Raw genomic sequence first — 21,484 nt, 5'->3', positions numbered from 1 at the left:
CAATTATATATTATTTAATGAATTAAATATATATAAATTAAATTAATATGTGCTTTCATTTGGTATAATTTTTATTAAATATTATATCACACGAATATAGTTATTTAAAGTCAAAGTTAAGAAATAAAGACTTTAAAATGTTAAAACAGAATAAAATGGAACGAAAGGAGTATATAATGTAATCTAATTCAAGTTAATAATAATGACAACAAACAACAATAATAATTAATAACAACAACAACAACAACAACAACAACAACAACAACAACAACAACAATAATAATAATAATAATAATAATAATAATAATAATGTTGAATAATACAATAATAATAATAATAATAATAATAATAATAATAATAATAATAATCATATTTTTATAAAAATAATTATAATAATACTACTATTAATTATAATAATAATAATAATAATAATAATAATAATAATAATAATAATAATAATAATAATAATATAATAATAATAATAATAATAATAATAATAATAATAATAATAATAATAATAATAATAATAATAATAATAATAATAATAAACTTTCAGAAGAAAATAAATAATATAAAAGTATAAGAGTAAGTACGGATGACAAAAATACCCGTACTCGATGAGAAAATACGAAACACGATAAAATTGGGCCAGGTTCGGGCCGTATAAATGGGTCTAGGCCGGATATGGGGATGGTTGTTAATTTTTGCTTGGATCTGGGTCCAGGGATGGTTTTAGACACAAACACGATTACCCAGCTCGTATACCCGAAAAAAGACCCGAGTCAATAAACCCGTCTCGTATACCCAAAAAAAGACCCGAGTCCATAAACCCGGCCCGTAAACTCGATTGTCCGACCTGTATACCCGAAAAAGACCCGAGTCTATAAACCCGACCCTTAAACCCGATTACTCAGCCCACCCGATTACCCGCTCGTATGCCCCAAAAAAAGACCCGAGTCTATAAACCCGACCCTTAAACCTGATTACTTGGCCCAGCGATTACCCCGCCCGTATACCCGAAAAAGACTCGAACACCCGTGGAAAACCTCGTTTCCCCGATAGTTCGTAAGTAAATGGGACTCAAATACCTGTGAGAATACCCGTTTACCTGCTGGTTAGTAACTAAATGGAAGCCCAGCGAGTCCGGGTCCAAATTTGGGACATTTAATTGGGTTCGGGTCTGGAATTACCTAAACCCGGATCGATATCATCTCTAACTAAGCCAAGGTTTAATTGTGGCTTCAAAGTAAGGGGATGGATAGGTAAGGATGCGATGTTTTCATTTAATTTGAGTCATTTTGTCAACTTTCACCTTTCATAACTCAACAAAAATAGAAGCTTATGTGTAAATAGCATTACAAATAAGTTGCATTTGCATCATTATAATTTTAAAATTCAAAACCAAAGGTTCAAGGTTTATTTTTGACAAAATTCCTCCGATGGTCCTTAAACTTTGTACTGAACATTGTGGATGACCTTAAACTAATTTTTTGAGTTATTTCACGGATAACCTTGCGTTTAACAATCGTTAAATGTTAGACGTTAAGTAATGTCACATGTTCTCCACATGATGGGTATTTTCATCAGTTTGTTGCTAATATGTTATGATAAAACCCTTTGTCACGACCATTCTAATATAGTATACTCCTCATATTTTTATCGTCCCCAAATTGTAAACCCTAATTTTTTAATTATCTACAAAATCAAAAATGCAGGATATGAATTCAAGATGTTTGAATTCATTGATTAATTAGGTAATTCAATTTCTTCAATTAGTTGATTAATTATGCTTTAATGGTTTCTCATTAAATTCAACCATTGTTTGTTATTTCAGGATTCGACATGTAGGTGCGTTGGATTATATGTGCAGCTATACATTACGAAGTTAAAACAACATTCAGATTGTGCACTTGTACATTCCGAAATTAAAACTACATTTAGAGTGTGCACCTGGGACAAAGAAGCAACGACTCCAATTATATGTGACAATTCGAACCCTTGTTTCCTGTGGAAGGAGTAAATTATATTTGTTGTTTTTGTAGTTGTTGTATTAGTTCATGCTGCTGAAGCTAATGCCGAAAAATGCTGCTTAAACAAAATATTGTAGACCCTTCTATCTGTTCATAGATTCATTTACATCTGTTGAATTATGATTTTTTTAGTTGGTTAGAGTTTACAATGTATATAGTTAGTTAGAACTGAGAATCAGTTGGTGTTGTTTTTGGATTAAGTTATTATGTAACATTTGAATCAAGCTTAATGACAAGTTATATGTTTAATTCAAAATCCATTGTGCAGTATGTATATATTTTGACTGTTTGGAATCAAAGAATGTTAGATTTTGACTGTTTGTGTAGATGGTTGTGAATCCCTCAAAATAGTTTGATTATTGTGTAGTTAATTTGTTAAATGCCAGAATAGTTTGACTTTCTGTGTAGTCAAACCATTTTTGCAGTCAATTGTTGTGACTCTATTAGAATGCTAAAATGTTTGGAACCCCATGACCTCAGTTTTGTTAAGTAATAATATGATGTATTTTCCATAAACGGCACAGTACAAGATACATGGGAATATATAGTGCAAAACCCTATCAAACTATAATGGACTAGGCCCAACTAATACAATCATGGGCTAAGCATAATACATAATACACTAACAGCCCCCCGCAGTTGGAGCGGGAGTATATCGAACACTCAAACTGGATCTAAACTCATCAAATAAGGCAAACGGGAGACCCTTGGTGAAGATGTCAGCAAACTGATACCTGGATGGAACATGAAGAACACGAACCTGACCTTTAGCAACTAGATCTCGAACAAAATGGATGTCGATCTCAATATGTTTGGTCCGCTGATGTTGAACCGGGTTGGAGGACATATAAACCGAGCAAACATTATCGCAATAAACAAGAGTGGCAGTAGTGATGGGACAGTGTAGCTCCCGAAGCAGATTACGAAGCCAGCATGTCTCGGCAACGGCATTGGCAACACCACGATATTCGGCCTCGGCACTGGATCGAGATGACGAGAGTTGCCTCTTAGAGGACCATGACAGAAGATTGTTACCGAGAAAGACACAGTAGCCAGAAGTAGAACGTCTGGTAGTGGGGCAACCTGCCCAGTCAGCGTCAGAGTACGCAACCAAGGAGGTGGTGGAGGATGCATATAGCTGAAGACCAAGATCAATGGTTCCCTGAATATAGCGAAGAATCCGTCTGAGAGCATGAAGGTGTTGTTCTCTAGGATCGTGCATGAAAAGGCAAACCTGCTGAACCACATATGAGATATCTGGGCAAGTGAAGGTCAAATACTGTAAGGCACCTGCAAGACTGCAGTATAAAGTCAGATCGGCCACTGGTGGACCATGAGTCGTGAGCTTGGCCCCTGGTTCAACCGGGGTCCTGCACGGATGACAGGTGGATATATTAGCCCGCTCAAGAATATCTGCAGCGTACTGTTTCTGAGATAAGAACAAGCCTAAAGCAGTACGAGTGGCAGAGATGCCAAGGAAGTAGTTCAACGGACCCAAGTCCGTCATAGCAAACTCCGTAAGCAAGGACGCAATGATCCGCTGTAGTAAGCCTGTAGAAGATGCTGTCAAGATAATATCATCAACATATAATAGTAAATAGGCAGTGTCAGATCCCTGACGGTAGATAAAGAGAGAAGTGTCACATCGGCTATGCTGAAAGCCGATTCACTGAGCATACCCTGCAAATCGCTGAAACCATGCACGAGGGGCCTGTTTGAGACCGTAAAGAGATTTCTGTAGTAAGCAGACATGGTCAGGATACTGATGAAAGGACCCGTTCATATACATTATAAACGATTCACAATAGTTGATTACATCGCGAGGTATTTACCTCTATATGATACATTTTACAAACATTGCATTCGTTTTTAAAAGACAAACTTTCTTTACAACGAAAGTTGACGGCATGCACACCATTTCATAATACATCCAACTATAATTGGCTTAATAATAATCTTGATGAACTCAATGACTCGAATGCAACGTCTTTCAAAATATGCCATGAATGACTCCAAGTAATATCCTTAAAATGAGCTAATGCACAGCGGAAGATTTCTTTAATACCTGAGAATAAACATGCTTTAAAGTGTCAACCAAAAGGTTGGTGAGTTCACAGGTTTATCATAACAATCATTTCAATATATTAATAGACCACAAGATTTCCGTTTATAAATATATGTACACTCGCAAGTGTATAAAAGTATTCTATAAGTTGTAGGCACCCGGTAACAAGCCTTAACGTTCATTTTTTACCCTCTGAAGTACACCAGATCAGGTGTGTTTAATATAACCTCGAAGTACTAAAGCATCCCATAGTCAGGATGGGGTTTGTCAGGCCCAATAGATCTATCTTTAGGATTCGCGCCTACCATACATAGACAAGTAGTTTAATGTTACCAAGCTAAGGGTATATTTCTGGTTTAAACCCACGTAGAATTGGTTTTAGTACTTGTGCCTATTTCGTAAAACATTTATAAAACAGCGCATGTATTCTCAGCCCAAAAATATATATAAAAGGGAGCAAATGAAACTCACAATACTGTATTTTGTAGCAATTATGTATATGAGGGCATTGAACAAGTGCAGGGTTTGTCTCAGATTCACGAACGTATCAATATTGTGATTCAATATTGCAGGAAAGTACGTAGACGCAACGAAAATGATAAACGTTAGGTTGACCTCACGAGCAATACCCTCGATCAATACCCATAACCTCTATAGCTATAACCCATAATTTCCTTAGCTCTATCCCGTTTGAAAACTTATTTTGAAATCGTCTGAGTATAACTCCGTCGTAGTATTTTATGTATACTAATAATATCTTGAAATAATACAAAGAAAATATATATATATGTAATTCTATTGAGAGAGTTTAGAGAAATATATTTTTAAGTTTCTATGAAATAATGAAACCTATTAAATTCTATTTATAATAGATTTTTGAATTATTAAAGTGAATTATTAAAGTATGAATTATTAAAGTGAATTATTAAAGTATGAATTATTAAAGTGAATTATTAAAGTGAATTATTAAAGTATGAATTATTAAAGTGAATTATTAAAGTATGAATTATTAAAGTGAATTATTAAAGTATGAATTATTAAAGTGATTATTAAAGTATGAATTATTAAAGTGAATTATTAAAGTATGAATTATTAAAGTTAAAGTAAAATAAAAGTAAAGTAAAGGTAAAGTTAAAGTATAGTAAAAGTATAAAAACTATGTATGTATAATACGCGTATAAATATATATAATATTAATTTAAATCGTTATATATATTTAATGAAATAAAATATAAATATCGTTATATTTATTATACTGGTTAAGTAATGAGTTGTCAAAAGTGATTCTAGATATTTATAAAAGTTATATACGTTTTAATAATAAAGTTCTTTTTAAACTGAAAACGTCTTTGTACGTTTGAAAATAGATTAATAGAATATTATGGAAACCAATTCTCCACTAACTTTTGTCTAACTTTCGTAAATGACACTTTTTGTTTTTATTTATAAATAGCTTTACAAATTATTCTGAATATCGTTAAGAGGAATAGATTTTCTCAAATCATAGTGGACCTCTCAACAGAGACTTGTAATCATAATTCAATGTTTCTGATAATTCAATCATTTAATATATTTTTTTTAATTTCGTCGAAAATCATATTGAAACAAATACGTTCGTGTAAAGTATTATACGTTTAATACTTTATTAATATTCTCAAGTTATAATATATATATATACATATACATATCTATTTATATATAACGGTTCGTGAATCGTTGGAATTTGGTCGAGGTTATAATGAATGTATGAACACAGTTTAAAATTCTTGAGATTTAACTTAACAAACTTTGCTTATCGTGTTGGAATAATATAAAGATTAAAGTTTAAATTTGGTCGAAAATTTCCGGGTCGTCACAGTACCTACCCGTTAAAGAAATTTCGTCCCCGAAATTTGATAGAGGTCGTCATGACTAACAATGAGAATGTTATTATAATGATTATAGAGTTTTATCATGTTATAGAAGAATGGATAAAATAATTCGATTACTCGAAGCGTGTTAGTGAAGTTATCGTAAATGAATGAAATAAGATAATAGTGATTCGTCGTATCTTTTGACGTCATCACGATTGATCTCCGAAAAGAAAATCTTTGTAATCTATATTGGATTTGATTATTCGGCGATTAAGGAAATTATGATCCTCTTCGAATTAATGCGATAATCCATTTTGATTTCTCTGTCGGATATTTCACTATAAATCCACCTCATTTGTTTTCATACAACTCACACCTTCTCAACTCATATTTTAAAGTATTTGTCAATATGCTTCATCCAGTGCTGATTCTTGATATACTCCTCACTTTCATATTTGTCGCTCTTCTTTTTCATCTGCCTCCGGAAGAATCTATTTACTTCTACTATACTCTTGGTTTTATAGTGTTTTTAGTTCTCCCGTGTCTTTATATTGCTATATGCATTGATATATACAGTTTGTGATTTCTGGGTTGTTGTTGGGTTTTATATCTTCCCTTATATTTCAAAGTCCTTGCTTCTTCTATAATCATTGTCATCCACAGTTAATGCTCTCTTCTATTTTCTATGATTTATACTCCCATTTCTAGTTCGGAGCTTTGTCCTTCCGTTTCTTCTTCTTGCGATTAAGCACCGCTTGTAATGGTCCAGAATTCGCAGATATAAATTTCGGAATGAACATTGTTAATGTTCTAGGAAGGAAATTGTAATGACACGATCTTGACTTGTCAAATTACCAGAATACCTCGGAAAAGGCCGAATCATCAAGAAATATTTTCTTGATATTTAGAGATCAAAGAGAATACAAGAGTCGTGTAACATAGCACATGATGACGTTATGATCTGTGAATCATCTTGTTTCATTTAGAAACTCAGCATGAATTACTGTAATATAATCACGTTGATCAAGTGTCATTATATTATACTAACTCATGCTTCAGCTCCCAACACTTCTTCAAGAATATTCCTATTTTAAACTCGAATGTTTCAGAATTTAGAAACTAAAATAGTTTCTTTTATGATATAATACAGATAGCGCGAAGAGGTAAATGATTTCAGATAAGAATAATTATAAAAATATCTTCAGAAGTATGGATGATATTTATAATGAAAGATACGATGATATCTTAGAATGTCTAATATCAGAGGATGATGAAGGATATTGTCCGCAAGGGTTTAGAGTCAGGAGCAAGGTATTCGTTAATGACTTCAGCAAGTACTGAATCATTTGGATTCTTTGAAGGCAGGTTCAGCCTTTGTGATTTGTCCACAGCCTCATTCATACTTTGCTCAATCCGTTTTCCAGTTCCAAACCTTCTCTTTTTCTGAGCTTTGCCAATATACTATCCTTTATCATCCAACTTTTTACTGTTAAGATCGTTTACAGTTTTTGCTGCTTCATCAGCATTTTTCAAAATTTCGAGAACTGGTTCACAGTTTAGGGTGTTTTTCAGAAATTTCTCATTCAAAGAATGTAAGTCTTGGAGGTAGACGTTGTGTGTATATGTAATTGTTGATGTAGACATGCTGCGAGGTTTCAAAATACTGATTGCTGATTCTCAATAATTGGTATGGCAATTCTTGTTATAAGGTACGAATGAGTATATGATAGGGTTTCGATAATTATAATGATTTTTTTTTTGGAAAGTCAAAGATCAATGAAGTTGTTGGTAAGTTTATTGTTAATGTGGTGAATATAAACGATTCCCCGGTAACGTTGGCGAAAGGGCAACGTATCTATCGAGGTTATAATAAGACTGTTTTGATTGAGAAGTCGAAGATGACTTGCTGGAGCTGTGACAAAACTGTCTATTTTGAAACGGAATTGAAAAGTTATTTTAGCTAGTAAATGCCAAAGGGTCTAACACGGATACGTGTCGAACTATGACTTGGGTTTTGAGAGTTTTTCAGGTGTATAACTGTGGGTAACATGTGGTTGGATCATCATCTCGATTGTTCCTTAGTTGAAGTGTCTTCAGGAATTTCGAAGGGTTTGAGCACATATTGTAATCGTTAATACATATGATGTTCTAACACAGTTTTGAAGTCAAAGTATAGCTTTGAAAGATATAGGAATCTAAGAGTGATGATACTGGTTATATTTCGAATTGAATTATGCGATTTCAAAATCAGAATATGTAATTGAATTTGAATGAGTATGATTGTTTTGATTTATATGAAAGAATGGATATTGTTGTGAAAGTAGGGAGTATAGTTGATGATTGCTGAATCAGTTTCGAAAAATCTAATATATTAATTGTGAATTTATATATCTCTCGGATATTACCTACCCGTTAAAAAAATTTTCACAATTAATATTTTGTACAAAAGAAGTTTATTACAGTCTTTATGAAAATATATGTGTATATTTTCTTTAGATGTAATATAGATTTAATGAGTTAATATTAAATTAAACTCATTTGTTTTATGGTTGGAACTAGAATTGAGTAATCCCTAAAACTTTATAAATTGCATAAGTATTTTTTCAATAATATTGAAATTATGAATCATTACTTTGTTATTTGTTGGTTTTCGTGAAATTCTTGTGAACTTCGCAAGGTACGAATGATGTTATTTGAAAAGTTTCGAGTACATCGATGATGAAAGCGTAAAATCAAACATATATTCGAATAATACACTTGATTTATTATAAATTGGGTTTTTTATTGAATTGAGACAGAGATTGTAATTAACGATGGTTAAGTTGCGGACGAAGGACGTACATCATTGCATATTTGTAATATGAATTAACTGAGTAGTTAAGATTCACACATAATATCTTAGTACGGGAAGATTTATTATGGTTTAAAAATTTATACATATAAAATATACATATAAATCTTTCGATTGGAAATGAGTTAATACTTCATAACTCGTTGATACAATATATTTGTTGTTGATTCGTAATGATGTCCACAATGATTCTTGAACTGACAGAGTTTGTGATGTTACAGGTGCTGTTGATTCTGACGATACTGACGGCACTGACTGTGTTGATGATGCTACGGTCCTGTTGATGCTGTTGGTAAAACAATTCTAGCTTGTAAATCGTACACCATTTTCGATCAAAGTTTCTATTCTACCATCTCCGTTCACTCATCCGATTTACGGTCAGAATTAAATAATCTCTAAGATTTTGGAGATTACATAACTGCCGCAGAGATATCTCTTCAATGAAGTTTATGAATTAATACTTCATCGTTTGTTGTTGTTGATATTCCTGGATATTTACAGGGCGTATGACGTTGATGTTTGAGATACATATTGTGATGTTGCGGTGTGGGATGTGGATGTTGTTGTTGGTGGTGGTGATGGTACTGTTAGTGTTGCTGATGGTGGTACTGTTTATGCTGCTGGTGCTGCTGCTGGTGTTTGTAACCTTTGCACCATATTCTCCAAAGCCACTACCCGAGCGCGAAGCTCGTTGACTTCTTCTATTACACCGGGGTGATTTTCGGTTTGGACGAGCGGATAAATAAAATCTAGAATTTGGTGTAGTATGTAATCGTGACGAGATACTCTAGAAATAAGAGAGAAAATGGTGTTTCGGATAGGTTCGCCGGTAAGTGCTTCAGGTTCTTCGCCAAGAGGGCAATGTGGTGGATGGAAGGGATCACCTTCTTCTTGTCTCCAATGATTAAGGAGGCTACGAACCCATCCCCAATTCATCCAGAATAGATGATGACTAATTGGTTTATCCATTCCGGTCACACTGCTTTCGGAACTTGAGTGGGATTCCATTTCGGAATCTGAGGGACTTGAACTAATGACGAATTCCATTTCGTACGATTGAATAAAGAATTTTTCGATATGAAATGATTTTCCGGCTATCGGGTGGTATTCTAATTATATAGAGCAAAAGGTTTCGTAGATTACGGAGGAATTTACGGAATATGTCAGGCAAAGTTTACAGTAACAGATACGCTAAGATATGAATTAGCAGATACGCTAAGATATGAATTTTGTCTATACACTATTCATGCAATCAATGCAATAAGATGTGTCTAGACTAAGAATGATAAGCAGGTAATTTCCGACAAGAATGATGAGCAAAACTTTTGAAATGCAGACACGGTCGAAGTCCAGACTCACTAATGCATCCTAACGACTATCAGTTAGACACACTAATGCAGACCTGGTTTGATAAGACCACCGCTCTGATACCAACTGAAAGGACCCGTTCATATACATTATAAACGATTCACAATAGTTGATTAAATCGCGAGGTATTTGACCTCTATATGATACATTTTACAAACATTGCATTCGTTTTTAAAAGACAAACTTTCTTTACAACGAAAGTTGACGGCATGCACACCATTTCATAATACATCCAACTATAATTGGCTTAATAATAATCTTGATGAACTCAATGACTCGAATGCAACGTCTTTCAAAATATGCCATGAATGACTCCAAGTAATATCCTTAAAATGAGCTAATGCACAGCGGAAGATTTCTTTAATACCTGAGAATAAACATGCTTTAAAGTGTCAACCAAAAGGTTGGTGAGTTCACAGGTTTATCATAACAATCATTTCAATATATTAATAGACCACAAGATTTCCGTTTATAAATATATGTACACTCGCAAGTGTATAAAAGTATTCTATAAGTTGTAGGCACCCGGTAACAAGCCTTAACGTTCATGTTTTACCCTCTGAAGTACACCAGATCAGGTGTGTTTAATATAACCTTGAAGTACTAAAGCATCCCATAGTCAGGATGGGGTTTGTCAGGCCCAATAGATCTATCTTTAGGATTCGCGCCTACCGTACATAGACAAGTAGTTTAATGTTACCAAGCTAAGGGTATATTTCTGGTTTAAACCCACGTAGAATTGGTTTTAGTACTTGTGCCTATTTCGTAAAACATTTATAAAACAGCGCATGTATTCTCAGCCCAAAAATATATATAAAAGGGAGCAAATGAAACTCACAATACTGTATTTCGTAGCAATTATGTATATGACGGCATTGAACAAGTGCAGGGTTTGTCTCAGATTCACGAACGTATCAATATTGTGATTCAATATTGCAGGAAAGTACGTAGACGCAACGAAAATGATAAACGTTAGGTTGACCTCACGAGCAATACCCTCGATCAATACCCATAACCTCTATAGCTATAACCCATAATTTCCTTAGCTCTATCCCGTTTGAAAACTTATTTTGAAATCGTCTGAGTATAACTCCGTCGTAGTATTTTATGTATACTAATAATATCTTGAAATAATACAAAGAAAATATATATATGTAATTCTATTGAGAGAGTTTAGAGAAATATATTTTTAAGTTTCTATGAAATAATGAAACCTATTAAATTCTATTTATAATAGATTTTTGAATTATTAAAGTGAATTATTAAAGTATGAATTATTAAAGTGAATTATTAAAGTATGAATTATTAAAGTGAATTATTAAAGTGAATTATTAAAGTATGAATTATTAAAGTGAATTATTAAAGTATGAATTATTAAAGTGAATTATTAAAGTGAATTATTAAAGTATGAATTATTAAAGTGATTATTAAAGTATGAATTATTAAAGTGAATTATTAAAGTATGAATTATTAAAGTTAAAGTAAAATAAAAGTAAAGTAAAGGTAAAGTTAAAGTATAGTAAAAGTATAAAAACTATGTATGTATAATACGCATATAAATATATATAATATTAATTTAAATCGTTATATATATTTAATGAAATAAAATATAAATATCGTTATGTTTATTATACTGGTTAAGTAATGAGTTGTCAAAAGTGATTCTAGATATTTATAAAAGTTATATACGTTTTAATAATAAAGTTCTTTTTAAACTGAAAACGTCTTTGTACGTTTGAAAATAGATTAATAGAATATTATGGAAACCAATTCTCCACTAACTTTTGTCTAACTTTCGTAAATGACACTTTTTGTTTTTATTTATAAATAGCTTTACAAATTATTCTGAATATCGTTAAGAGGAATAGATTTTCTCAAATCATAGTGGACCTCTCAACAGAGACTTGTAATCATAATTCAATGTTTCTGATAATTCAATCATTTAATATATTTTTTTTAATTTCGTCGAAAATCATATTGAAACAAATACGTTCGTGTAAAGTATTATACGTTTAATACTTTATTAATATTCTCAAGTTATAATATATATATATATACATATACATATCTATTTATATATAACGGTTCGTGAATCGTCGGAATTTGGTCGAGGTTATAATGAATGTATGAACACAGTTTAAAATTCTTGAGATTTAACTTAACAAACTTTGCTTATCGTGTTGGAATAATATAAAGATTAAAGTTTAAATTTGGTCGAAAATTTCCGGGTCGTCACAACTGAGGATCCCGAAACCCTGGGGGCTGGTACATATATACAGTCTCGGTCAGCTGACCGTGAAGAAAGGCGTTCTTGACATCTAGCTGATGAATAGGCCAATGTCGAGAAGCTGCTAAGCTAAGGACAGTGCGAATCATTGCCGGTTTGACAACCGGGCTAAAAGTCTCATCACAATCAATACCAGCCTGTTGGCTTCGACCGTTGGCAACAAGTCGAGCCTTATACCTGTGTAAGCTACCGTCTGCATTAAATTTGTGCTTAAACAACCACATGGAGTGAACTATGTTTGTGTTCGATGGGCGTGGCACAAGTTTCCAAGTACAGTTGTTAATTAAAGCAGTATATTCGTCAGTCATAGCCTGTTTCCAGTTAGGGTCACGAAGAGCATCAGGGTATGTACGGGGAATGGGGGAAGTTGTGGTGGTGTGGAGGTTAAGGCGTTGAATGGGTTTCGTAGTACCAAGTCGGGCACGTGTGATCATAGGGTGAGTAGGATGAGGAGTGCTGGTTTGGGAAGTAGTGGGTTGAGTAGAAGTGGGTTGATTAGTAGTGGGTTGAGTAGAAGTGGGTTCATTAGTAGTGGGTTGAGTAGAGAGGTTTTGAGTAGTCGTGGGTTCAGTAGTGATGTTTTGAGTAGTGGTGGGTGGAGTAGTGGCGGTAGTCTCAGTAGGAGGAGACTGTGACTCCGGTGACGAAACATGATGATCATTAGTAGGATTAGTGGTGGGAGGAGACAAATGAAAGGAACAAGAGAAGAGATTTGGTGGAGGATCCAAGAATTCATATGAGGGTGCTTGAGTGGGAGTCATGGAGCCGAAAGGGAATGTGGTTTCATCAAAGGTGACGTGTCAGGAGAGAATGATTCTATTTGTGGTTAGGTTAAGGCAACGATAGCCCCGATGGTTAGAAGGATACCCAAGAAATATGCATGGAGTGGAGCGAGGGGCGAGTTTATTTGTGGTGTTGAGGTGAGGGTAACAGAGACAACCGAATACACGAAGAGTGGTGTAGTTAGGTTTGTGATGGTAGAGGCGAGTATAAGGGACATCGTGATTAATGGCGGAAGATGGTAGAATGTTGAGAATATAAGCAGCCATGTGAAGAGCTTCAACCCAATACGTGGGAGGAAGATGAGCCTGAAAAAGAAGGGTACGAATTAAGTTGTTGATAGTGCGGAGCATACGTTCAGATTTCCCGTTTTGTTGTGAAGTTTGAGCACACTAAAAATGGAATTTAATACCATTAGATTGAAGAAGATTATGAAAGGCGTTGTTGTCGAATTCGCCTCCTTGATCGCATTGAAAGGCTTTTATTTCTTTTTGAAATTGTGTTTTTACAAAGGAACGAAATTGTACAAAAGTGTTAAAGGCGTCGGATTTGTTTCTTAACGGAAAAACCCATACATAATGAGAGTAATGATCGAGAAAAATAATGTAATACTTTAAACCGCTAAGACTAGCAACAGGAGATGTCCATAAATCTGAATGAATAATATCAAAAATAGAGTTCACATTATTACTAGAAACGGAAAAGGGAAGACGAACATGTTTCCCAAGTTGACAAGCATGACAAAATATGGGCGAAACAGTTTTATTACATAGGATATCCTTATTAGAAATAAGTCTTCGAAAGGCATCATGTCCGGGATGTACGAGACGCTGGTGCCAAGTGTCAAAGCTGATAAGAAGAGCATGTGGTGGAGGGTGCGATTCTGGTGAAGTGACTGGGTAGAGGTCTCCGGTGCCGTCACATCGGAGTAGAAGACGGCGCGTCAGATAATCCTTCACAGAAAAACCAAAGGGGTCAAATTCAACAGACACTAAATTATCGCGAGTAAATTGACGAACGGAAATGAGATTTTTTACAATGTTAGGGGTTACAAGCACATTATTTAAGTGTAATGGTCGGTAAGCGTTAGATAACAAGCTATGACCGTGTTCGTCACGGGAATGGAGCTCCCGTTACCAACAGCAACTGACGGATACCTGCGATTATTAAAAACAGTACTAAGAGTATTAATGCAAGAGGTGAGGTGAGTGGACGCACCAGTATCCATGTGCCACCCGGCATTTCCATAGTCTTGGAGTGTCATAGTACTAAAAGCTTGCGGGAGAATGGTTTCCTGAGTTTGTGTTGGATCCACAGTAAATGAAGCATAGCCAGAATTAGGATTAGTGTAATAAGCAGTAGGTTGTCCAGTAGCATTTGACCCAAGATAATTGGGCTGACCTACAGCAGCTTTTGTGAAACCAGGAGGGGTGGGCAGGAGTCCCTGTTGGGCCTGTTGGGCTGTGGGGCGAGCTGGCGGCCCATAAGCAGTAGGTGGTATTGGAGGCCCAAAAACATGAGAGGGGAGCAGCGGCTGGCCTGTTTGGTATCCCAGCTGAACCCGAGAGTTAGTAAGGCCCAACTGATGTTGTTGGGCTGCAATAATGTTAAGTAATTGGGCTTGAGACAAACTAGAATTGGGCCTGTTCATTTGTTGCTGTGTTCGTGAGTTACCAGTACCATGAGAACGATTAGAGCCAGGATGCAGAAATCGACATTTATCAGCAAAACGGCAGTGACCCTTAGAAAAATTTCGGCATACCTGAGTCGATATGGTGGTGTTTTGATTGACGGTGTTTGCGGGCTGAGCTTGTGCTACAAGAGCCGATGGATGTGATGAGTTCGGTAGGCTAGCCGATGGTTGATTCGTGCGATTAATGGTCATCTCCTCCATTGAAAGCATGGACCGAACCATATTGAGATCCGGGAATGGTGCACGATGAATAATTATGTGTTTAGTATGAGCATATTTTTCATTCAAGCCGTTAACGACGTACATGACCAAGTCACTTTCTTCCATATTTGATCCAAGGTTTTTGAAATGAGCAGCAATCCGATCGATTTGTCTAAAATATTCTTCGACAGAGGAGTTACCTATATTTAATCCTCGAAGTTCGGCCTGGAGTTCCATGGTTTTAGACTGCTTATTGTCCTTAAACACTTTGTCAAGAAAACTCCAAGCATCATAGGCAGACGATGGCTCAGAGTTTAACACACGTTCGAGAAGAGACTCAGAGATCGTTAGGTAGATCCACGTGCTTACCACAGCATCGGCCTTCACCCAATCGGGGTCAGCCTTTTCTTCCGGGGTGGAGTCGCGTAGGATGAAGTTAGACACATCAAAACCGGCACAGTGCGTTGTGAAAAGTTTCTTCCAGTGGGTGTAATTTAATTTGGAGAGATCAAGCTTTACAGGGATTAAGTGGTGTACGGATGTGACCGTATATATTTTTTCGTATTTTTTGGGTGCCATTTGATAAAGGGATGTTTGAAAGAAGGAGGATTGAAGAAGAGTTCAAGCAGTAGGGATGAGAGTAGGCGATGGTTATTGTCTACTGGAGAAGAAGAAGTGGGCAGGATTTAGGGTTTTTTAGGGATGAATCGTCTGATACCATGTTAAGTAATAATATGATGTATTTTCCATAAACGACACAGTACAAGATACATGGGAATATATAGTGCAAAACCCTATCAAACTATAATGGACTAGGCCCAACTAATACAATCATGGGCTAAGCATAATACGTAATACACTAACAAGTTTGACAAGGCACAAGACATTTGAAAACCATGACTATAGTTTGATAAATGTTGAGTAGGTTTGACATAATAACACATTCAAATTGTGAAGCATGAGCCATAAGAACAACAACAACAACAACAACAACAAAACCCAATCCCACATGTGTAGGGTATGGGGGAGGTGAGACGTAGACAATCCTTCCTCTACCCTAGAATAAAGAGAAGTCATTTCTCCTCCCGAGTGAAACACTCCAAGGCTAGAGAGTCCTCCCTCTCTATGTTCGACGGATAGAGAGATTGCTTCCATAAGGACCTCCGGCCAAAAAAAAAATAGATATATATATATATATATATATATATATATATATATATATATATATATATATATATATATATATATATATATATATATATATATATATATATATGAAAATGGTAGAGTCAAATTTCCATGGGTTTTAAATCATGCCTGGAGTTCAATTTAGGCTCTAAGCGGCAGTCACGTCGCCAATAGATCAACGCGGATTGTGCATTCACTTAAAAAAAAAAAAAAAAAGGTGCGGAGCTCAAAACAAGTCAAGAAAAGCTACGCTAAAAGAGCAATAAACATATATGATCAAATACAAACAACCATAAACATACATATCAACAATACATCCCAGGGGCAAACCTACGTACATACTGTAGTGACCCGAACTTTTTCATGTTTATATATATTAATTGAGATTGATATTTACATGATTAAATGTTTCCAACATGTTAAGCAATCAAACTTGTTAAGACTTTATTAATTGAAATATGTTTCATATAGACAATTGACCACCCAAGTTGACCGGCGATTCACGAACGTTAAAACTTGTAAAAACGACATGACGATATATATATGGATATACATATGGTTAACATGAGATTATGATAAGTAAGTATCTCCATAAGTATATTAACAATGAGTTATATACATATAAACAAGACTACTAACTTAAGGATTTCGAAACGAGACATATATGTAACGATTATCGTTGTAACGACATTTAAATGTATATATATCATATTAAGATATATTAATATATCATAATATCATAATAATATAATAATTTAACATCTCATTAGATATAATAAACAATGGGTTAACAACATTAATTGAGATCGTTAACTTAAAGGTTTCAAAACAACACTTACATGTAACGACTAACGATGACTTAACGACTCAGTTAAAATGTATATACATGTAGTGTATTTAGATGTATTAAAATACTTTTGGAAGACTTCAAGATATATATCAAAACACTCATACTTAACAAAAATGGTTACAGTTACTTTTCCATTCTTTTCTTACATCAAGAATTCTAGTCGTATTCTTACCCGTATTATACACAGCTTCAAAACGTACTTACTATGAGTATATACCAATAGGAACTAGCATGGGATTCCACTCTTGATTATGTCATGTATGACTAATCAATTTTAACTTCTACCATGAGCTAGTCAACTAACTAGAACTCCTTTTAACCCCACTCACCACTCACCAATTACCACTCACCAATTACCACTCATCATTCACTCCATTTCACTTCCAATTCTCTTTCTAATTCTCTCTCAACACACACACACTATTATGAACGTATTTTTCCAGTAGTTAATCATCATCTTCATCAAAAATCACTTCAAAAATCAAGCTATAATCATCATAGGAAGAACACTTCAAGAACACTTCAAAAATTCCTTCAAGTTTACTAATTTACTTCCAAGCTTTCTAATCCATTCCAAGTAATCATCTAAGATCAAGAAACCTTTGTTATATACAGTAGGTTATCTTTCTTATTCAAGGTAATATTCATATTCAAACTTTGATTCAATTTCTATAACTATAAACTATCTTAATTCGAGTAAAAATCTTACTTGAACTTGTTTTTGTGTCATGATCCTACTTCAAGAACTTTCAAGCCATCCAAGATCCTTTGAAGCTAGATCATTTCTTGTCACTTCCAATAGGTTTACCTACTAAACTTGAGGTAGTAATGATGTTCATAACATCATTTGATTCATATATATAAAACTATCTTATTCGAAGGTTTAAACTCGTAATCACTAGAACATAGTTTAGTTAATTCTAAACTTGTTCGCAAACAAAAGTTAATCCTTCTAACTTGACTTTTAAAATTAACTACACACATGTTCTATATCTATATTATATACTAACTTAATGATTTAAAACCTGGAAACACGAAAAACACCGTAAAACCGGATTTACGTCGTCGTAGTAACACCGCGGGCTGTTTTGGGTTAGTTAATTAAAAACTATGATAAACTTTGATTTAAAAGTTATTATTCTGAGAAAATAATTTTTATTATGAACATGAAACTATATCCAAAAATTATGGTTAAACTCAAAGTGGAAGTATGTTTTCTAAAATGGTCATCTAGACGTCGTTCTTTCGACTGAAATGACTACCTTTACAAAAACGACTTGTAACTTATTTTTCCGACTATAAACCTATACTTTTCTGTTTAGATTCATAAAATAGAGTTCAATATGAAACCATAGCAATTTGATTCACTCAAAACGGATTTAAAATGAAGAAGTTATGGGTAAAACAAGATTGGATAATTTTTCTCATTTTAGCTACGTGAAAATTGGTAACAAATCTATTCCAACCATAACTTAATCAACTTATATTGTATATTATGTAATCTTGAGATACCATAGACACGTATACAATGTTTCGACCTATCATGTCGACACATCTATATATATTTCGGAACAACCATAGACACTCTATATGTGAATGTTGGAGTTAGCTATACAGGGTTGAGGTTGATTCCAAAATATATATAGTTTGAGTTGTGATCAATACTGAGATACGTATACACTGGGTCATGGATTGATTCAAGATAATATTTATCGATTTATTTCTGTACATCTAACTGTAGACAACTAGTTGTAGGTTACTAACGAGGACAGCTGACTTAATAAACTTAAAACATCAAAATATATTAAAAGTGTTGTAAATATATTTTAAACATACTTTGATATATATGTATATATTGTTATAGGTTCGTGAATCAACCAGTGGCCAAGTCTTACTTCCCGACGAAGTAAAAATCTGTGAAAGTGAGTTATAGTCCCACTTTTAAAATCTAATATTTTTTGGATGAGAATACATGCAGGTTTTATAAACGATTTACAAAATAGACACAAGTACGCGAAACTACATTCTATGGTTGAATTATCGAAATCGAATATGCCCCTTTTTATTAAGTCTGGTAATCTAAGAATTAGGGAACAGACACCCTAATTGACGCGAATCCTAAAGATAGATCTATTGGGCCTAACAAACCCCATCCAAAGTACCAGATGCTTTAGTACTTCGAAATTTATATCATATCCGAAGGGTGTCCCGGAATGATGGGGATATTCTTATATATATGCATCTTGTTAATGTCGGTTACCAGGTGTTCACCATATGAATGATTTTTATCTCTATGTATGGGATGTGTATTGAAATATGAAATCTTGTGGTCTATTGTTAAGATTTGATATATATAGGTTAAACCTATAACTCACCAACATTTTTGTTGACGTTTAAAGCATGTTTATTCTCAGGTGAATACTAAGAGCTTCTGCTGTTGCATACTAAAATAAGGACAAGATTTGGAGTCCATGTTTGTATGATATTGTGTAAAAACTGCATTCAAGAAACTGATTTCGATGTAACATATTTGTATTGTAAACCATTATGTAATGGTCGTGTGTAAACAGGATATTTTAGATTATCATTATTTGATAATCTACGTAAAGCTTTTTAAACCTTTATTTATGAAATAAAGGTTATGGTTTGTTTTAAAAATGAATGCAGTCTTTGAAAAACGTCTCATATAGAGGTCAAAACCTCGCAACGAAATCAATTAATATGGAACGTTTTTAATCAATAAGAACGGGACATTTCAGTTGGTATCCGAGCGTTGGTCTTAGAGAACCAGAAAATTTGCATTAGTGTGTCTTATCGAGTTTGTTATGATGCATTAGTGAGTCTGGACTTCGACCGTGTTTTCTTTAAAAATGATTGCTTAACATTTTTGTTGAAAACTATATATTTTTAACATATGAATATTATGTGATATATTAATCTCTTAACGTGTTTGATATTATGTGATAGATGTCTACCTCTAGAACAAGTCCCATTGACTCACCTAATAATAATGAAGAGTCAAATGTAAATTGGAATGATTCGTGGACTGATTCACAAGTTCCCGAAGAGGAACCGGAAGAAGAGTCGGAACCGGAAGAAGAATCGGAACCGGAAGAAGAATCGGAACCGGAAGAAGAAATAGAACCGGTGGGGGAAATAATAAAACGGTTAAGTAAAATAGAATCCTCAACCAACCGACCAAGGTTAATTATGGTCAATGGTGTTTCCGCCAAGGAAGCAAAATATTGGGAGGATTACCAATTCTCCGATGAATCGGATTCCGACGAGAATTCCGATGATGTTATAGAAATTACCCCAACTGAATTTAAAAAGGCAAAAGAAAATAATAAGGGAAAGGGCATAAAAATAGAGAAATCTAATTCCAACCCAGATGAACTTTATATGTATCGTCAACCCCCGAAGTCCTTAAGTTGTAACAATGACCCGGGAACCTCTAAACCACCAGGTTTTTCTAAACCAATGTGGACAACGACGGCTCGTATTAGGGGAACATAATATATCCCTAGAAACTTGGCAAAATGAACCAAAACCGAACAAGAAGAAACGAGCGAGTCGGAATAAGATAGTTGTATTCGTGTGGTGTAATATATGTAATATAGTGTGCTTATGCTTTATGATATATGTAAAAATTGCTTGTATTAATAAGTATTTTTTTTATGAATCTAACTCTTGTCTATTTTACAGTATAAAAACACAAAATGGATAGACAACCCAATATTTTAAGAGACCTACCCGGAGACATGATTGATGAAATCTTGTCTAGAGTCGGTCAGAATTCCTCGGCATAACTATTTAAGGCGAGATCAGTTTGTAAGACATTCGAAGAACGTTCCAAGAATGCCTTGGTTTATAAAAGGCTTTCGTTTGAAAGATGGGGGATATCACATTGGGAAATCCATAAGTTACGATGTGTTTACTTTGACGCATATATTGCGGGGAACCCAAATGCTATTTTACGCAACGGGTTAAGAAATTATTTTGACTCAGTATATCCGAATATAGGACTTCGTGATTTAGAAAAAGCGGCTAACATGCAACATAAAGAAGCATGTTATGCTTACGGGTTAGTAATGTTCGCTTCTCACCAAAGTGAGAACAAGAACATCGGGCTACAACTATTAAACAAAACGTTCCCACAAGTGACGGAGTCGGTAATTGGGGTAAGAACTGAGGTTTTTAGGTTATTACGAGACTGTTGGTCATTACGTAACCCTCGTCCCTTTGACGACGTTACAACACGCTGTCTTATCAACGGCCATAACGGTTATGTTCCACAAGACCAAGGATGGGAAGTAGT

General features: G+C 34.4%; 2 protein-coding genes across 2 annotated transcripts; both read right to left on the bottom strand.

Annotated features, from left to right (window-relative positions):
* Positions 1–2,652: 2,652 nt before the first annotated feature.
* LOC139869079 (uncharacterized mitochondrial protein AtMg00810-like) lies at positions 2,653–3,782 on the bottom strand. The gene is made up of 2 exons (XM_071857406.1): positions 3,710–3,782; positions 2,653–3,593 (listed from the first exon to the last, which is right to left on the bottom strand). The coding sequence occupies exons 1-2, from the start codon at positions 3,780–3,782 to the stop codon at positions 2,653–2,655; spliced, it is 1,014 nt and encodes a 337-aa protein (XP_071713507.1).
* Positions 3,783–13,254: 9,472 nt separating this feature from the next.
* LOC139869077 (uncharacterized) lies at positions 13,255–15,707 on the bottom strand. The gene is made up of 4 exons (XM_071857404.1): positions 14,340–15,707; positions 14,004–14,187; positions 13,810–13,886; positions 13,255–13,626 (listed from the first exon to the last, which is right to left on the bottom strand). Exons 1-4 carry the CDS (start codon positions 15,705–15,707, stop codon positions 13,255–13,257), a joined length of 2,001 nt encoding a protein of 666 aa, XP_071713505.1.
* Between the last annotated feature and the right edge of the window lie 5,777 nt (positions 15,708–21,484).

Source organism: Rutidosis leptorrhynchoides, chromosome 9 (assembly GCF_046630445.1).
Source record: "Rutidosis leptorrhynchoides isolate AG116_Rl617_1_P2 chromosome 9, CSIRO_AGI_Rlap_v1, whole genome shotgun sequence".
NCBI lineage: Eukaryota > Viridiplantae > Streptophyta > Magnoliopsida > Asterales > Asteraceae > Rutidosis > Rutidosis leptorrhynchoides.
The sequence above is the reverse complement of the archived record's forward strand: the minus strand, read 5'-3'. Positions and strand labels throughout refer to the sequence as shown.

Excerpts from the sequence above, each read along its gene's own strand:
- LOC139869079 (XM_071857406.1), bottom strand. The coding sequence starts at position 3,782 with ATGTCTGCTTACTACAGAAATCTCTTTACGGTCTCAAACAGGCCCCTC. Across the intron at positions 3,594-3,709 it reads TGGTTTCAGCGATTTGCAGG|CATCTTCTACAGGCTTACTA; the intron begins GTATGCTCAGTG and ends TTATCTTGACAG.
- LOC139869077 (XM_071857404.1), bottom strand. The coding sequence starts at position 15,707 with ATGGCACCCAAAAAATACGAAAAAATATATACGGTCACATCCGTACAC. Across the intron at positions 14,188-14,339 it reads CCATTCCCGTGACGAACACG|GATTATCTGACGCGCCGTCT; the intron begins GTCATAGCTTGT and ends TTTTCTGTGAAG. Across the intron at positions 13,627-13,809 it reads TCGATCATTACTCTCATTAT|TGTGCTCAAACTTCACAACA; the intron begins GTATGGGTTTTT and ends TTCCATTTTTAG.